This window comes from Aquarana catesbeiana, linkage group LG02 (genome assembly GCF_042186555.1).
Source record: "Aquarana catesbeiana isolate 2022-GZ linkage group LG02, ASM4218655v1, whole genome shotgun sequence".
Classification (NCBI taxonomy): Eukaryota; Metazoa; Chordata; class Amphibia; order Anura; family Ranidae; genus Aquarana; species Aquarana catesbeiana.
Genome location: NC_133325.1, coordinates 456,534,147 through 456,553,497, shown reverse-complemented (window position 1 = coordinate 456,553,497; position 19,351 = coordinate 456,534,147). Strand labels below are relative to the sequence as shown.

Below are 19,351 nucleotides of genomic sequence, written 5' to 3'. Positions count from 1 at the left end.
ACAGCTACCTAAATCAAAAAGTTACCAGAAGGCCTAGTAGCAGCTATTTAGGGGAGTCTACACATTTTTCTAGTGTACCTTCCATGATACCACTGAGTCTTCAGCTTAAAAGTCAGAACTACACCAATATTCCCCGCAATTAACTCTTCTATTATTCGGAAAGGTGTGACTGCTGTGATTATAACTTTCAGAGCTCTCAAGGGGCTCCCATAGCATGCCGTCCAAGGCTCCATTCACATATGCTGTAAGCGCAGCATGGGGTCTGGTGCATCCCTGTTCACAGGTCTGAATTTTTGCCTGGATGCGCACCTAAAGCAGACCAGAAGACGCACAGGTTCCTTCTTCAAAGCGAACCGCGGCTGCCCCAGAGCTGTGTGAACTGGCTCCATTTAGAGTCGGTCACACTCTCCTGTCATAGGAGTTGGATGCGGGGAAACCCGCATCCAATTTGCATATGTGTTAACCCCGGCCTTACGGTGTTGTCATTTAAATTTTATCCAAGTTATGGTCTACTTAAAAACAGTTAAAAATGTTTTTGACTACTGAAAGTGTTTTCTGATTCCAGAGGACAAAAAATAAAAGGGGAAAAGCACACACATCCCTTATTTATATGGGCTGCTTTATCTGGTAAACAAAAAACGAATTAAGCAGTGTTGCTGGATTCCAAATAGGGATGAGCTCTGGCGTGTGTGAACACAAGTCCAAACCTGCCTGAGCTATGATGTCAGGAAACTGTCAAAGCCAACAGCCAATCATAAGCGGTGGAGGCATTCACCACCCCGCAGCTGCATGTATGCAAGGGGCATGTATACATGCGGGTATGGGGTGGGAAATGCTTCTGCCTCCTACGATTGGTTGTTAGTTTTGTCAGCTCCCCTGTGGTACAGCTTAGTGGGTTTGAACTTGTGTCCAAACACACCTGAACTCATTAATAGTCCCAAATAGATTATAAAATGGGATTTTAGAATGGCAAATTAGCAAAAAAACTAGGTCTAAGTCTCACTTCAATGCACCAACCCTAAACAAAACAGAAGGCACTTTATGGCAGAATTCACCCAAATATACTTTGCAAATATTAATTAGAAGACAAAACAAAACAACACTTAGGTACATATAAAGTTGTGTTTATATATTCATGTACGGTCATTTAGCAATAAAAAAAAAAAAACAAAACAAAAAACACACACACACACACACACACACACACAGGCTAGTTATTGCTTTTTTAATCTAGGCTGAAGAAAAAGCTGAGTCACAATATGAAAGGACTTACTTGTGTAAGTATACCTAAGCCAAGGCCACTGGAGTCCACAACTATGACAGTCATCAGTGTTTGCAGAGCTAGGGCAACAAAAGTGTTAACTCCGAACACAAGGGCGTAGCATTCCATGTTTAGATAAGCTGCAATCTGAAAGCTTAACAGAAAAGCAATTTTGTAAGTTTTTTTTTTTTTGTGCAAATTTCTTTAATATTTTGCATAGTACAAAAAACATAAAAAGAAAAGTAAACACGGGCGGGAGTTTACTATTCATTATTCATTTTGTGCACCCATGATCTCATGTATTCATATATCATGATATTTTCTCACAATATTTTCTGTTTTTATTCACTTTGATATGCATTAATTGATTTTTATGCACTCATATTTTCATGGTATAGTGCAGTTTTTTTCCTTGTTTTTATTTGGGTTTAGATATATTTTATCATTGCACCATATGGTAATCAGTTCAGGTTAATACATTTTAAATGGGAAGCTATGCTATACTCCTATTATTTGTATGCCTACAGAGGGGCAAGCCATAAAACCAGTAAGTTAAGGACTGAAGCATTGTTTGGAATCACTTACGTTGCTATTGTGATGAGGATCGTGTAGATACTTCTAAAGAGAACATACATGGCATAACAAACCCAAATGTTTCCAATAACGGCCATGATATACACTGCAAATGCGTTAATCAGAGAAAACAGAGCCAGGAGCAACTCTCCCCAGGTAGACCAGGAAATTTTAATGTAGCCAACAACAAAGACTGTTATGGCACCTGGAGAAACATAAAAGGGCCATTAATGATGATAAACAGATTTTTCTCTTCAGCCTATGGAAAATCGTAGGAAAAAAACTGTTAAGATAGATTTGCGGCAGCTTTAAGCCTCTGGATATCATGAGGCTTTCTTCGTAAACTTAGGGTCAGTTCACACCACATGCAGTCCAGTGTGTTTTTTCTGTATCAAAAATGCATGGATAGTAGGCTACGTGCATTTTTTCTGCACTGGACTATACTGGAACGCGGTAAAACGCATCAAAAACACACCGAAACACACGTCCTTATTTAAGGTTAAGAAATTTTTTTTTTAAATAAAGTACTGAACAGCACCAAAAACGCACTGGAATGCATCATAAACGCGAATGCAAAAAAGCACCCAGAACACACCTGGACTGCATTTCTATGCTGTGAACTGATCCTTAAAACAGAACTCCATGAAACAAATTGTATTTTTCCATGCAGTGGGGCTCTGCCCGCGCTGCATGGGCTAACTGCTCATTTTGTCTAAGGGCAAGGGAAAGTTGTACTTACCCGGTCCTTGGATCCTCTGGAAAACCGCACTCCCCCATGTCCAGTGGTGGACTGTTTCTGCCGTCCTCACGTCCGGAGCTGGTCTATGGGCGTGATGACTTCAGGAGAAGTCCATTCACAAGACCACTAGCGTGCAGGGGGCAGGAATGGCGGGGACCAGTCTTGCAGTAGGTGGATTAGGTAAGTATATCTCTGCTCCACAATCCCCTAGACAAAAACGAGCAGTTATCCCATGCAGTGCTGGAGTTCTGCTTTAAAAAACCTCACTGAGAGGGTGAGCCCAATGCGGATCCAGGCTTCTAGGCAGATACCGACCATATGGCCAGGATCTTTTCAGAGCCTGGACCGGCTGTGAGGTCAGCTGAAAAAAGATCACAGGAGTACAGAAGGAACTGCACTCCTGTGATCCATAGAAGTATAACCAAAATAGCTTTGGCCATACTTCTCCTTGGCTGTATATTTGGGGTTGTTCTGCTGCAGAATACATTGGGGCCAATCGCAGGCCTCCCTGATGGTACGGCATGATGGAGAAATATCTACCTGTATTTCTGAGCATTGAAGACACCATTGATCTTGACCAAATCTTCAATTTCATTTGCAGACATGCAGCCCCAAACGTGCAAGGAATCTCCACCATACTTTACTGTTGCCTGCAGACATTAATTTTTGTACCGCTCTCCAGCCCCTCAATGAACAAACCTCCTGCTACAGCCAAATATTTCAAATTTTGACTCCTCAGTCGGCACCCCAGTTCCTAGGTTTTCATGCATAGCTTAGTCACTTAGCCTTGTTTCCACATCAGAGGTATGGCTTTTTGGCTGAAATTTTTGCATGAAGACCACTTCTAACCAGACTTCTACGTACAGTAGATGGGTGTACCTGGGTCCTACCAGTTTCTGACAGTTCTGTGCTGATGGCACTGCTGGACATCTTCTAATGTTGAAGGGATACAAGATTATCCATTATGTCATACCATAAGGGAGGCATGCGATTGGCCCCAAATTTATTCTGCAGCAGGACAACGACCCCAAACATACAGCCAATGTCATTAAGAACTATCTTCAGCATAAAGGAAAAGGAGTCCTGGAGTGATGGTTTGGCCCCCACAGAGCCCTGATCTCGAGTTTGTCTGGGATTACATAAAGAGACAGAAGATTTGAGGCAGCCTACATCCATGGAAGATCTGAAGCTAGTGCCATAAGAGGTTTAGAACAACCTACATGTCGAGTTCCTTCAAAAACTGAGTGTACAAGCACTGTGTGTACCTAAAATAAATTGATGCTGGTTTGAAACCAAACGGAATTCACACCAAATATTGGATTTCTCCTCTGTTCAAAGGATAAGTTCATCTTTTAACAAAAAATAATAAATGCACATTTTTTTCCCCAGGTACAAAAAAAAAAAAAGAAAAAGAAAAAAAAGTGCATTTAATTATTTATTTTTTTTGTTTCTGGGGCTTTTTGCACCAATGATAGCAGATGGCTGGTGACATGCAGGTCTCCTGCAGATCTGTCAATCAGTGCATCCTGTACGGGCAAGCAATCTGACAGGAAAAGAGAATGAACTACCATAGCGCTCCTCAGTGCCATAGTAGTTCATTAAAAATGACAAGCTGACAGCGGCAAAGGCTTGTAGACCTTGTAGTTTTCCATTCACAGAGCACTGTGAATGAGAACATGGCCAAAACCCCACTCTGCCACGTTTTTTTTAAATTGTGACAGCAGGCGGGGGGACAAGATCCCTGCTAGCTGTCAGATTGGGGGCCAGTCCGTTGATAACATGTTACACCCTGAATATGGGTGTAACATGTTACGAAAGGTGAACTTATACTTGAACATCTAAAGTGATCAAAGGGTTAACTGTGTGCCTAACAAGTGATAATGTATGTATTTACTAAGCAATGTGTCATTTTTTTTCTCCCCGTCTTGGGAGGGAGAAACAAAAAAAAAAAAAAAAAAAGGCACATTGCTGCTGTCTGTAGAGAGCCCTGTGTTGATTACCATCACTTGCTCAGCAGATGCCGGCCATAAATCATTGGCCAGAACCTGCTGATTGGCTTGTGCTGCAGTGAATAGCAGCTCAAGCTTCTGGGTGCATGGGCAAGCAGACCTGGAAGAAAGCTGCAACCTACAGGTAAATGATTGTGCCTGTACAAGCCTACCTGCCACAATAAAATGTACTGCGGTGGGTCGGCAAGCGGTTAAACAAATTAGGACTACAACAGAGAGTGAAGGCCCTTACGTATTTATGAAATATATATACCCATACTATATCCAAACAAATATTAACTAGATTAAATATTAACTAAATATTAAATATTCACTAGAAAGTTTACTTTAGACCTCAGGAACACTTGAGATTATATATATATATGAGTCATTAGAGAATAAACTGCCAATTGTTCAGTAATGAACAATACAACTTAAGACCTGACCTTACAAACTTACCCAAGAAGGTAGAAACTGCTTCCACGCTGCCGTTGTAGATACCTGAACGGGAAGAAGGAGCAACTTCCTCCCACAATCCCTGAGAATAATTTATCACTTGAAAGTATCCACATGTTGACAAGGCCCACCAGACTGACCAGTTGAGGAGTGTGCGTGATGAGTAGCAGTGCAAAAAGTCTTTCCACAGTGTTCTTAGCACCTTTTTTAAGGATATACTCTGTGTCTTTGTATACTGCAGAGAAGGCAACAAATAAATTGTATGATGCAAAATAGTAAGCAGACAGTATGACCCTTTGTTTTAAACTACAGGGGAAACATAATTTATTTATATATACATATCTATCTATACACACACACACACACACACACACACAGTATCTCACCCCTCACATTTTTGTAAATATTTTATTATATCTTTTCATGTGCCAACACTTTGCTACAATGCCCCCACCCTCTTAGATTGTAAGCTCTTGTGAGAAAGGCACTCTTGTATTGTATTGTCTCCCTTTTATATTGTTTTTTTTTTTTATAATTCTTTTTATACAAAATTACAGTATCTCACAAAAGTGGATACACCCCTCACATTTTTGTAATTTTTTTTTTTTTATTATATCTTTTCATGTGACAACACTGAAGAAATGACACTTTGCTACAATGTAAAGTAGTGAGTGTACAGCTTGTATAACAGTGTAAATTTGCTGTCCCCTCAAAATAACAACATAGGCATTAAGGTCTAAACTGCTGGCAACAAAAGTGAGTACACCCCCAAGTGAAATGTCCAATTGAGCCATCATGTGACTCATTAGTGTTATAAGGACTCAGGTGTGAATGGGGAGCAGGTGTGTTAAATTTGGTGTTACCGCTCTCACTCTCTCATACTGGTCACTGGAAGTTCAACATGGCACCTCATGGCAAAGAACTCCGAGATCTGAAAAAAAGAATTGTTCCTCTACATAAAGATGACCTAGGCTACAAGAAAATTACCAAGACCCTGAAACTGAGGTGCAGCACAGTGGCCAAGACCATACAGCGGTTTAACAGGACAGGTTCCACTCAGAACAGGCCTCGCCATGGTCGACCAAAGATGATGATTGCACGTGCTCAGGGTCATATCCAGAGATTGTCTTTGGGAAATAGACGTATGCGTACTGCAAAAATTGCTGCAGAGGTTAAAGGGGTGGGGGGTCAGCCTGTCAGTGCTCAGACCATACGCCACACACTGCATTACATTGGTCTGCATGGCTATCGTGCCAGAAGGAAGCCTCTTCTAAAGATGATGCACAAGAAAGCCTGCAAAGAGTTTGCTGAAGACAAGCAGACTAAGGACATGGATTACTGGAACCATGCCCTGTGGTCTGATGAGACCAAGATAAACTTATTTGGTTCAGATGGCGTCAAGCGTGCGTGATGGCAACCAGGTGAGGAGTACAAAGTCAAGTGTGTCTTGTCTACAGCCAAGCATGGTGGTGGGAGTGTTATGGTCTGGGGCTGCCTTAGTGTTGCCAGCACTGGGGAGCTACAGTTCATTGAGGGAACCATGAATGCCAAAATGTACTTTGACATATTAAAGCAGAGCATGAGCCTCTCCCTCCGGAGACTGGGCCGCAGAGCAGTATTCCAACATGATGACAACCCCAAAACACCTCCTAGACGACCACTGCCTTGCTAAAGAAGCTGAGGGTAAAAGGTAATGGACTGACCAAGCATGTCTCCAGACCTAAACCCTATTGAGCATCTGTGGGGCATCCTCAAAACAGAAGGTGGAGGAGCGCAAGGTCTCTAACACCCACCAGCCCCGTGATGTCGTCATGGAGGACTCCAGTGGCAACCTGTGAATCTCTGGTGAACTCCATGCCCAAGAGGGTTAAGGCAGTGCTGGAAAATAATGGTGGCCACACAAAATATTGACACTTTGGGCCCAATTTGGACATTTTCACTTAGGGGTGTACTCCGTTTTGTTGCCAGTGGTTTAGACATTAATGGCTGTGTGTTGAGTTATTTTGAGGGGACAGCAAATTTACACAGTTATACAAGCTGTACACTCACTACTTTACATTGTAGTAAACAGTAATTTCTTCAGAGTTGTCACATTAAAAGATATTTACAAAAATGTGAGGGGTGTACTCACTTTTGTGAGATACTGTATACTATATTAAATCACATAAAATATCCTAAAACAGTAATCATCTCTGTCTAGATGTTGTCCCTTATCAAAAGTTTGAGTGTCTCATAAATAATCCACAAATCACAATCTGCTGTCAGGGTGCCACTTGGAGGCGCTTAAACACCTTAAAGCAGAGCTCCACCCAAAAAGGGGAGCACCGCTCATCTGCCCCCCTCCTCCGCTGCCATATTTGGCACCTTTTGATAGGTACCCACTCCCGGCTCCGTTCGCCCCCAGCCTTCTGAGACACTTCATAGATCCCAAAAGGCTTTGCACATGTGCAGTAAGAAACTGGCTGTGAAGCTCATTGATGGCCATTTTATACAGCTCTTCACACCTGTAAATCATTAATCTTACAACATGCTAGACATCATGCCTAGGATGCTTTTCACAGCCCAAAGAGGTGTACCGTGAAAGGCACTACATTCTATGGAGGGGAAGCCAATCACACAAAGGCACAGGAAACTACGACCAGATTGTATGCAGTATATTTATTCAGAAGAAGACTTCAAAATAATTTAAATTTACATTGGAAGTGGGCAAATATACTGGAGGTCACGGTCTCGGTTCCTAATATTTGGGGAAGCAAGGAGGTCAGTTAGATCTTTGGCGATTTTCCTTGTAGAGTTTAAAAATTGCCCTAAAACCACACTATGACTCTGTGCAACTGTTTCTACAGTGAAACATTTACAGGTAAATAGCTTGAGGAGTCCAATACAAAGCATTTTTCATAATTCTGTATTGCATTTAACTGTATATAGCGCCGTACAAAATTTTAAACACTTGTAAAAATGCTGTGAAGTAAGAGTGTTTGAACATAAAAGGGCATAAATTAAAAAAAAAAAAAAAAAAAATCAATATTTGGTGTATCCAACCTTTGGGGAAAATAACACTTTCTGTGCTATTATAATGGGGCTGAAAACCAATGCGAGTGACATGCCCCACATTAACAAAGCAGATAGACCTGTTTCAGGTCGATCGCGCCACCAGCACCCCCCCCCCCTTTTTTTTTGAGGCTGGGTTCACACTGGAACATGCAGCGGCTTCCAGCAGGAGTCCGGTGCGTCTCCATTCACCATTTCAGGTCTGATTTTAGCCCGAATTTTGACGTATAGGGCTCCTGTGCAATTCGCACTGGAGCAGCTGCCGAGATGTGTGAACCGGCTCCAATCTCCAGCTTTGCAAATTGGATGCGGGGGAAACGTTTTTGATCCATTGAAGTCTATGGAACCAAAAACAAGTCCCTGGCCCTTTCCATAAAATACAAATGTGAACGTGATCCATAGGAAACCATGTTAAATGGACCGCAGTGTGTTTCTGAAAACGCACTAAAAAATAAATAAATGCATAGGTGTGAACCAGGCCTTAAAGTGGATGTAAACCCTCACATATACCCAGTGAAGTGACTAGCCTCAGGTGATACACAGATGAAACAAATCCTCCTACATACAGTTTTACCTGTATCTGCAGTGTTCTCGTCTCTGCATCTGTTCAAAGTGGTGAACTTATAAAGCTTGTCTGAGAGGTCAGAAAAAAGGGGGCAGAAAGCTGAAAGTACACTCCGCAGAGCTCACTGAGGAGCGCTCTTGAGAGCTGATTGGAGGGAACAGTCACCCCCCCCCCCTTTCACACAGCACACAGGAACAGAGCAGAGGCTGTCAATCTGCTGGAGGTCCTTCCCCTGTCACCATTTTTCTCTTGGTGTCAGAAAAACTTGTCAAATGTGATCAATTTTGATAGGAGAGGAATGAAGCAGCATACAGACATGATGCTTAATGCTCTTAATTGAGACAAGTACACACTATAGAGGGATATGCTTTGTTCATATTTCACGTCTGAGGCTTGCAACCACTTTAAACCTGCTCTCACCCCCATTCTAATCTCTATCCAAATAACCCTATAAAGAGGAAAGAAGTCTAATACATACCTACTATTGACTGAACGAGCGCCTTCCAGTGCCGGCTTCAGGGACATCTGACAATGGATGCCCCATAGTATGCCTGTGAGTGACGTCACCGCACAGGTATTGCAGCCATTCTCTGCAATCACTCATCTTCACTGAAGCCGACTGCCAGCGAGATCATGTGACCAGACCAGAGCGGCATCAGAATAGGTAAGTATGCACATCTTTCCTTTACAGGGTACTTAGAATGGGGTGGGAGCAGGTTTAAGTATAGTTAATACTTGATGTCACATCTCAGCCTGTAGACTGAATAATAAAGAACCAGCTACAGACTGATTAGGCATTAACTCTGCCATCTACTGCCTTTAGCACTCAACACATATGCATGTAGCTAAATCTGATAAGCTCAGAGTGCTGGCTCTCATTTCCCCGACTGTGCAAGGGACGACGACAGGAGGAGATTTTAAAGGAATATACAACTGCATTCAATACATTTTTCGGCTTTAGTTTCTCCAATAATTATAAAAGGCAAGTACACTTCACTTTAGCAGCAGTTGCAGCAACTTAGAATGATTGGAAGAGAAAAATAGGGGAGGCCACTGGGGTACACTAAAGGAAAATGCACTTATAATACAAGCATTAATTCTATTTTACATGTTAATTTAGAAACATCAAAAGTTACCTGCTTGTCAGCTTCATGTGCCTCAGTGTTCAGAGGAATCTGAGCTTCAACCTCTTCTAGTGCAGCTGTGTGTTTCAATCCACCATTCTTTGAACAGCTTCTTTTTTCCAGATCTGCACTCTTTTTTTCATGGCCATTTAAGTTGTGGTGGAAGAAAAGACTTTTCATTGGCATAGGTAAAAACCACGAGGTGACAAAAGCAACAGAGACACTGATAAGAGATATGACATTCAAACTGAATAAGGACCAGTTGGTCACAGACACCATAACTTGGCCTGCAACAGAGCCAGCAGTTAAACCAGTTAGCGTGGCAGTACGGCAATAGCTGGTTACTTTTTGGTACATGTCATTGTTGACCACGCTGTAAATATAGGAGTAATAGGCTATCTCTGTTGCTGTGGATATGCCATAAAAAAATTCAAGGAATTGGACTGCCAATGTACCCTGAGCATACAAAAGCATAAACCATGTGATCATCAGGCTCAAACCTTGCATGATGATCACTGGCTTATAACGCAGATAGTCTGTAGCAAGAAATACAGGAAACAGCAGGACCAAGTAGGAATATGTCCAGACGGGGTAAATTTCATTATAAACCTAGGAATACAAAAAAAAAAAAAAAAAAAAAAAAGTTGATCATTAAATACAAACTGCAGATAAAAAAATATATATATATAAAAGAGCAAGTAAAGCTTACACAACAGAGTGGCTTCAACAAAGTCCTGTAGGAAAAACGAACTGACCTTGAAAAGTACGTTGTGACCCCCTAAGCATTTTAATGCTCAGTTGTCCATTTTTTAATGTAGTGCGACTTGGATGCCTAAATGATATGCAATACAGTGCCTTGAAAAAATATTCACAGCTCCAAGTCGCTTTGGATAGGTCTCTATGAACTTGCCACATTTACCACTGGGATTTTTGCCCATTACTCCTTGCAAAACTGCTCCAGCTCCATCAAGTTGGATGGTTTGTGCTTGTGAATCAACAATCTTTAAGTCTGACCACAGATTTTCTATTGGATTGATGTCTGGGCTTTGACTAGGCCATCACAACACATTTACATGTTTCCCCTTAAACCACTCAAGTGTTGCTTTAGCAGTGTGTTTGGGGTCATTGTCCTGCCGGAAGGTCAACCTCCGTCCTAGCCTCAAATCACACACAGAGTGGTACAGGTTTTGCTCAAGAATATACGTTTATTTAGCACCATCCACCTTTCCCTCAACTCTGACCAGTTTCCCGGTCCTGACTGCTGAGAAACATCCCCACAGCATGATGTTGCCACCACCATGTTTCACTGTGGGGATGGTGTTCTTTGGGTGATGTGAAGTGATGGGTTTGCACCAGACATAGCATTTTCTTCGATGGCAAAAAGTTAAATAATTTTAGTCTCATCAGACCAGAGCACCTTCCTCCATACATTTTGGGATTCTCCCACATGCCTTTTCACAAACTCAAAACATGCCATTTTGTTTTTTGCTGAAATTAATGGCTTTCTTCTGACCACTCTGCCATAAAGCCCAACTCTAAGGATGATAATAAGCTGTACGCTCCTATGTACAGATTCTCCAGTCTCTGCTGTGGAACTCTGCAGCTCCTCCAGGGGTACCTTAGGTCTCTGTGCTGCCTATCTGATTAATGCCCTCCTTGCCCGGTCCATGAGTTTTGGTGTGCGGCTCTTGGCACGTTTGCTGTTGTGCCATGTTCTTTCCATTTGGTTATGATAGATTTGATGGTGCTCCTAGGGATCATCAAAGATTTGGATTTTTTTTTTTTATAACCTAACCCTGACTTGTACTTCTCAACAACATAGTCCCTGTAATGACAGATCATGTGACACTTAGATTGCACACAGGTGGACATCATTTCACTAATTACGTGCCTTCTGAAGGTAATTGGTTGCACCGGAGCTTTTTATTGGCTTCATAAAGGGGGTGAATACATATGCACATGTCAATTATCAGTTTTTTTTATTTCTGAAAAATAGTTTTATGTATATATTTTTCTAATTTTACTTCACAAACTTAGACTATTGTGTTCTGATCCATCACATATAATTCAGATTTAAACATTCAACTAAAGGCTGTAATGTAACAAAATAGGTAAAAAGCCAAGGGGGTGAATACTTTTGCAAGGCACTGTAAATGTACTATCTTCAACTTACTATGTAAAGCACTGTGCAAAGTGTTGGTGCTATATTAATCCTGTATAATGATTTACCTTGAACAATTTTATATTTAACCTACTTACTGATTTAAAGTGGTAAAAAAAAAAAAAACCATGAATAAAAGTTTTATATTGCAGTTTACCAGTCCCTAAATCTGTCAGCTGCATCTGTTGTAACAAAATAGGTAAAAATCCAGGGGGTGAATACTTCTGCAAGGCACTGTATATTCACAAACTGATTTGACATCACTACTATCACTCTTTGTTAATTATATTCTTACGCCTCATTCACTCAGATGAACAGCAGCAAGAGACAGTATTGGTGAAGCTGATATGTAGTTGTGGAGTTAATGTTTCAGTACAACAGCCAGGCAATTAGCATTTCTAACAGGGTGAGTAAAGGCAGCACCTGCTTTTTCCCCCTGAAACTGTGTGTTACCAGCATTTAATGTCATTGGTGATCTATTACAGAAAATTTTTCAAAACAGCAAAGAGATGATGTATTTTGTTAGCCAGGAATAAATACAAAAACAAAAAAATGTTGAGGTTTCTTCTGTCCTACATGTCGATGGATCACGGTCCACCGTGACAGAGAGAGACTGTGATCCGTCGAAACATTGCCAGCATACTCCTCTAGATGCCACCAAATAGCAGGGAGGTGAATCTTTGCTGATTTTGGGGTTTGTGAGCTACAGTGGCACAGGCAATTGAGGCAAAATGGATAGGCCAAAATGTGTGCACACACACACACACACACACACAGTATCTAAAAGTGAGTACACCCCTCACATTTTTGTAAATATTTTATATCTTTTCATGTGACAACACTGAAGAAATGACACTTTGCCACAATGTAAAGTAGTGAGTGTACAGCTTGTATAACCGTGTAAATTTGCTGTCCTCTCAAAATAACTCAACACACAGCTATTAATGTCTAAACTGCTGGCAACAAAAGTCAGTACACCCCTAAGTGAAAATGTCCAAATTGAGCCCAATTAGACATTTTCCATCCCCAATGTCATGTGACTCGTTAGCGTTACAAGGTCTCAGGTGTGAATGGGGAGCAGGTGTGATCACTCTCACATACTGGTCACTGGAAGTTCCATATGGCACCTCATAGCATAGAACTCTCAGGATCTAAAAAAAAAAGAATTGTTGCTCTACATAAAGATGGCCTAGGCTATCAGAAGATTACCAAGACCCTGAAACTGAGCTGCAGCACGGTGGCCAAGACCATACAGCGGTTTAACAGGACAGGTTCCACTCAGAACAGGCCTCACCGTGGTCGACCAAAGAAGATCAGTGCACGTGCTCAACATCATATGCAGAGGTTGTCTTTGGGAAATAGACGTATGATTGCTGCAGAGGTTGAAGGGGTGAAGGGGTCAGCATGTCAGTGCTCAGACCATACGCCACACACTGCATTAAATTGGTCTGCGTAGCTGTCATCCCAGAAGGAAGTCTCTTCTAAAGATGATGCACAAGAAAGCCTGTAGTTGGCGAAAACAAGCAGACTAAGGACATGGATTACTGGAACCATGTCCTGTGGTCTGATGAGACCAAGATAAACTTATTTGGTTCAGATGGTGTCAAGCATGTGTGGCAGCAAACAGGTGAAGAGTACAAAGACAAGTGTGTCTTGCCTACAGTCAAGTGTGGTGGTGGGAGTGTCGTGGTCTGGGGCTGCATGAGTGCTACTGGCACTGAGGGAACGATGAAAGTCAACATGTACTGTGACATACTGAAGCAAACAATGATCCTCTCCCTCTGGAGACTGGGCCGCAGGGCAGTATTCCAACATGATAATGACCCCAAACACACCTCCAAGACGACCACTGCCTTGCTAAAGAAGCTGAGGGTAAAGGTGATAGACTGGTAAAGCATGTCTCCAGACCTGAACCCTATTGAGCATCTGTGGGGCATCCTGAAAACAGAAGGTGGAGGAGCGCAAGGTATCCAACATCCACCAGCTCTGTGATGTCATCATGGAGGAGTGGAAGAGGACTCCAATGGCAACCTGTAAAGCTCTGGTGAACTCCATGACCAAGGGGGTTAAGGCAGTGCTGGAAAATAATAGTGGCCACACAAAATATTGACACTTTGAGCCCAATTTGGACATTTTCACTTAGGTGTGTACTCACTTTTGTTGCCAGCTGTTTAGACAATAATTGCTGTGTGTTGATTTATTTTGAGGGGGCAGCAAATTTTTACTGTTATACAAGCTGTACACTCACTGCTTTACATTGTAGCAAAGTGTAATTTCTTCAGTGTTGTCACATGAAAAGATATTATAAAATATTTACAAAAATGTGAGGGGTGTACTCACTTTTGTGAGATACTGTATATATTACATATACATACACACACACACACACACACACACACACACACACACACACACACACTTATGATGCTAAACTGGTAATGGAGGTGATCAGCGACTTATAGTGGAACTGTGATAGTGTGGCAGGCAATCTGGTGCTAACACACTGGCTGTGCAGGGACACTGACACTAATGTCGCTGGTGACACTAATATAGCGATCTGTGATAATACTGTACCCTGTACTAACGACACTTCCTTGGAAGGGTTTTTTTGCCCTGCTTTTCAGTAGCAAGTAACAGCCACATTGCAGTCTGTGTACAGTCATGTGTGTTTGTAAACACAGGACTCTGCTCTGTGACTGGCCACAGCTGATCAGCAGGTATACAGTCAAAATGATTGGCTATAATTTGCTAACAGACCTGCGGTTTGGTCAATGACAGCACAGATTAGCAGGGGGTGCGCGCACCCTGCACCTGCCTGCAATATATTTACTGTTAGTGGGTTGGCAAGTGGTTAAAAATTGACTTCTAATGCCCCATACACGCGATCAGAAATTCTGCCAGCAAAAGTCGGATGTGAGCTTTTGGTCAGAAATTCCGACCTTGTGTGTGCTCCATCGGACTTTTGCTGGCAGAATTCCAGCCAGATTGAGTGCAGGTTCTCTATTTTTCGGTCAGAAAAAGTTCCTATCCGAAAATGCATTCGTCTGTATGCAATTTGGACGCGCAAAAAAAAAAAAAAAAGAAAAATCACACATGCTCGGAAACAATTCGACACATGCTCAGAAGCATTGAACTTCATTCTTTCAGCTCGTCGTAGTGTTGTACGTCACCGCGTTCTTGATGGTCGACAGTTCAGAGAACTTGTGTGACCGTGTGTATGCAAGGCAAGCTTAAGCGGAATTCCGTCGGAAAAAACATCCAAGTTTTTTCTGACGGAATTTCTGATCGTGTGTATGGGGCATAACAGTTCACAATGGTAAAAAAAAAAAACTGAAAGTGAACATAATGTCACAACAGTCACAAGCACCTTGACAGAAAGTTTGACTGCAATAAGAATGCTTGTACACTTATCTAAATTCATAAAGCACATTTAGGCTTTATGAACACAGACTAGGGTTGCACCGATACTGAGCACTTGCCCAAGGACTTGTACTCGGGCAAATGCTCCAATTCTTGATACGGTACCTGGGCAGTCTGTACGGCGGGGCGGGGGGGGGTTACAAGCACAAGCACCGATCTCCCTGTATAGATTTCAATAAAGCAGCTGACAGACGCTTCTCCTCCTCTCCCTCCCGCGGCTTTCAGCTGCTTTATTGAAATCTATACAGGGGGATTGGTGCTTTTAACTTTACCCACCACCGTACCAATCACCCCTGACTGTCCCCATATCCTCCTCCAGTTCCTCGCTCAGCAAAGCCCCCCCAACAGGGCTGATCAAAATAAAGAATTGCAATAAATAAATAATTTAAAAGTTTAAAATATAAAAATAATTAAAAAAAAATAAATAAATAAAAACCAAACACACTGGCACCGTCCACTCCCCCCCCCCCCCAAAAAAAGAAAGCATTGTAAAGAAAGAAAAAAAAAAAAAAAAAAAAACTGTAAAAATAAATAAAAACTTAACTTCTAACAGTCCATGTGTCATCAGTGCTGCATATTAGTGCCACTGTCACATGATGTTAAAAAAAAAAAAATATGATGATGATATCAGGAATCAGTATCAGCGAGTACTTGAAAAAAGTATCGGTACATGTACTCGGTCCTAAAAAAGTGGTATCACTACAACCCTAACACAGACAAATGAAAAAAAATTATCCATATACAGCATAGATGCATCTCAAAAATTTAGTTCATCAAAAAGTTAATTTATTTCAATAATTCAAATAAAAAAGTGAAACTCCTATTTTATATAGATGTGTTACACACAGGGTGGTATATTTCTTTAACCACCTCAATACAGGGCACTTTCACCCCTTTCCTGTCCAAGCCATTTTTCAGCGCTGTCGCACTTTGAATGAAAATTGTGCGTTCATGCAACACTGCACCGTAATTACATTTTTATAATTTTTTTCCCCACAAATGGAGCTTTCTTTTGGTCATATTTGATCACCTCTGCGTTTTTTATTTATTGAGCTATAAACAAAAGAAGAGGGACAAGTTTGAAAAAACACAATATTTTTTACTTTTTGCTATAATAAAATATCCAATTTTTTTTTTTTTAAACAAATTTTCTCCTCAGTTTAGGCCGATATGTATTCTTCTACATTTTTTTTTCCCCAAAAATATTGCAATAAGGCCCCTTTCACACTGGGGCGGTGGCGGAACAACAGCGCTATTTTTAGCGCTGCTGTACCGTCGTTCTTGCAGCGGTATTCGGCCGATAGCGGTTCGGTTTTAACCCCCACTGGTGGCCGAAAAAGGGTTAAATCCGCTCGTACAGCGCGGCTATAGCCGCGGTATAGCCGCGCTGTCCCATTGATTTCAATGGGCAGGAGCGGTTTAGGAGCGGTGAATACACTGCTCCTTCCCCGCTCCAAAGAAGCGGCTCGCAGGACTTTTTTTTACCGTCCTGCGAGCGCACCGCTTCAGTGCGAAAGCCCTCGGGCTTTCACACTGAACAAACAGCGGAGGCTGTTTAGGAGCGGTTTTCAGGCGGTATTTTTAGCGCAATACCACCTGAAAACCGCTCCAGTGTGAAAGGGGCCTAAGCGTATATTGATTGGTTTGCGCAAAAGTTATAGCGTCTACAAAATAGAGGATAGAGTTATAGCATTTTTATTTATTTATTTTTTTACTAGTCATGGCGGCGATCTGCGATTTTTATTGTGACTGCAATATTGCGGCGGACATATCCGACACTTTTGACACATTTTTGGGACCATTCACATTTATACAGCGATCTGTGCTATACAAATGCATTTATTACTGTGTAAATGTGACTGGCAGGGAAGGAGTTAACACTAGGGGGTGATCGAGGGGTTAAATGTGTGTCCTAGGGATGCGATTCTAACTGTGGGGGAGGGGACTGACTGGGGGAGGTGACCAATCGGTGTCCCTATGTGCAAGGGACACACCATCTCAGAAAATTAGAATATTTAATAGAATATAATGGACTATAGAAAAGAAAAAGATTTTTAATACAGAAATGTTGGCTTACTGAAAAGTATGTACAGTATGCACTCAATACTTGGTCAGGGCTCATTTTGCATGAATTACTGCATCAATGCTGTGTGGCATGGAGGCGATAGCCTGTGGCACTGCTGAGGTGTTATGGAACCCCAGGTTGCTTTGATAGCGGCCTTCAGCTCGTCTGCATTATTGGGTCTGGTGTCTCTCATCTTCCTCTTGATAATACCACACAGATTCTCAATGGGGTTTAGGTCAGGTGAGTTTGCTGGCCAATAAAGCACAGTGATCCCATGATCATTAAACCAGATATTGGTACTTTTGGCAGTGTGGGCAGGTGCCAAGTCCTGCTGGAAAATGAAGAGGGAAGCATGAAGTGCTCTAAAATTTCCTGGTAGAGGGCTGCGCCGACTTTGGACTTGATAAAAAACAAGCAGGTGACATGACCCCTTTTTGAGCATCTCTGAAGAGACCTAAAAATGGCTGTCCACCAACGTTTACATCCAACCTGACAGAACTGGAGAGGATCTACAAGGAGGAATGGCAGAGGATCCCCAAATCCAGGTGTGAAAAACTTGTTGCATCTTTCCCAAAAAGACTCATGGCTGTATTAGATCAAAAGGGTGCTTCTACTAAATACTGACCAAAGGGTCTGAATACTTAGGACCATGTGATATTTCAGTTTTTCTTTAATAAATCTGCAAAAATGTCAACAATTCTGTGTTTTTCTGTCAATATGGGGTGCTGTGTGTGTACATTAATGAGGAAAAAAAAATGAACTTATATGATTTTAGCATTCTTTTCCCATTTCTGGAAGTGGGATTTCTCATTTATTGCAGAAGTCCGGAATCTCTTCAACGAATCTTAGTCTAGCGCATGCACATGCTGACCTTCCTCCCTTCCTCTTTCTTCCTCCCCCATTTCTGGCTCCATTCTGGATTCTGAGAGACGGCTAGTTTGTGTTACTGTTTTGTTCTGACCCTTTTTTTCCTTATTATCCTTCTCTTTTGTATCTGTCTGTCGGCCCTTTGTACCCAATTGCCTCTCTCCTTCTCTGTTTCCTTGCTGGATATATCTATTCATAGGGCCAGGGCTTGGGCCTAAGCTAGTCCTGGGTGATTTGGGTATTGCTCCCGCACTTCTTGTTATTTTACCCTTCATACCAGTAATTGGCTAATATAATATCAATGGCTACCTTCCAGTAAACCCTTTAAAGGAGAATCTCCTGGTAGAGGCCGGATCAGCCAACCAACTTAATTTAGCTTATCTTAGCCAACAGTCTCTGTGCTCCGGTCTCACTCTGAGGTCACTCTATTGAGGGTGAATAGAGAAAGTTGGATTCAAAAAGTCCCCACTCTTACCAATGAGCTACGGTATTTAATGCCAAATTTCTCTTTCAATAAACCAATTACTGAGGGAAGGAAAGGTTTTTTTTTTTTTTTTTTCCAGAAAAATATTTCTTTTTTTTTTACAAATCAAGATATAGAGATAAGAATAGTCCCGGCTTTCAAAAATAGACCACTACCTTCAGTGACAAGTCAAATGTTCAGCAGTGTAATTCATAGGCATTCCTTAGCGTGTCTTATAGCATGTGTAATGTTGCATGTATGCGGGCAAAAGGAAAAAAAAAAAAAAAAAAAAAAAAGGAAAAAGGAAAAAGGAAAAGGGAGGCTAGACAACAGTTTTCTTAGTTTCTTGTGACAATTGCTGTCTCTTTCTCCCTCCCCTTCCCTTCTCCCCCTATCTTCTCGCCTCCTCTTCTTGATTTCTCCTTTAATCCCGCTTTCTTACCTCATTCATTCATTTTACACATTTTATTTATTCTATACACGTTCCTCTTCCTTTTGTCTTCTGTCCCCTTTTCCCTCCTTGTCTTACTTCTTAAAAAAAAATTTCCTCCTTTATTAAAGACATTGTAGGCAAACTCACAGTAAGAGAACTAAAACAAATAGTGGTACTTATCTCCT

The 19,351-nt window shown here is 41.6% G+C and overlaps 1 protein-coding gene across 1 annotated transcript in view; it reads right to left on the bottom strand.

The window, feature by feature from the left end:
• SLC19A2 (solute carrier family 19 member 2) overlaps nucleotides 1-19,351 on the bottom strand; it is a 37,722-nt gene that overhangs the window by 3,827 nt on the left and 14,544 nt on the right. Inside the window, exons 2-5 of the mRNA XM_073615629.1 lie at nucleotides 9,770-10,366; nucleotides 5,021-5,252; nucleotides 1,847-2,039; nucleotides 1,274-1,415 (exon numbers count right to left, since the gene is read on the bottom strand). Of these exons, the coding sequence (XP_073471730.1) occupies nucleotides 1,274-1,415; nucleotides 1,847-2,039; nucleotides 5,021-5,252; nucleotides 9,770-10,366 (1,164 nt within the window). The remainder of the gene's footprint in view (nucleotides 1-1,273; nucleotides 1,416-1,846; nucleotides 2,040-5,020; nucleotides 5,253-9,769; nucleotides 10,367-19,351) is intronic.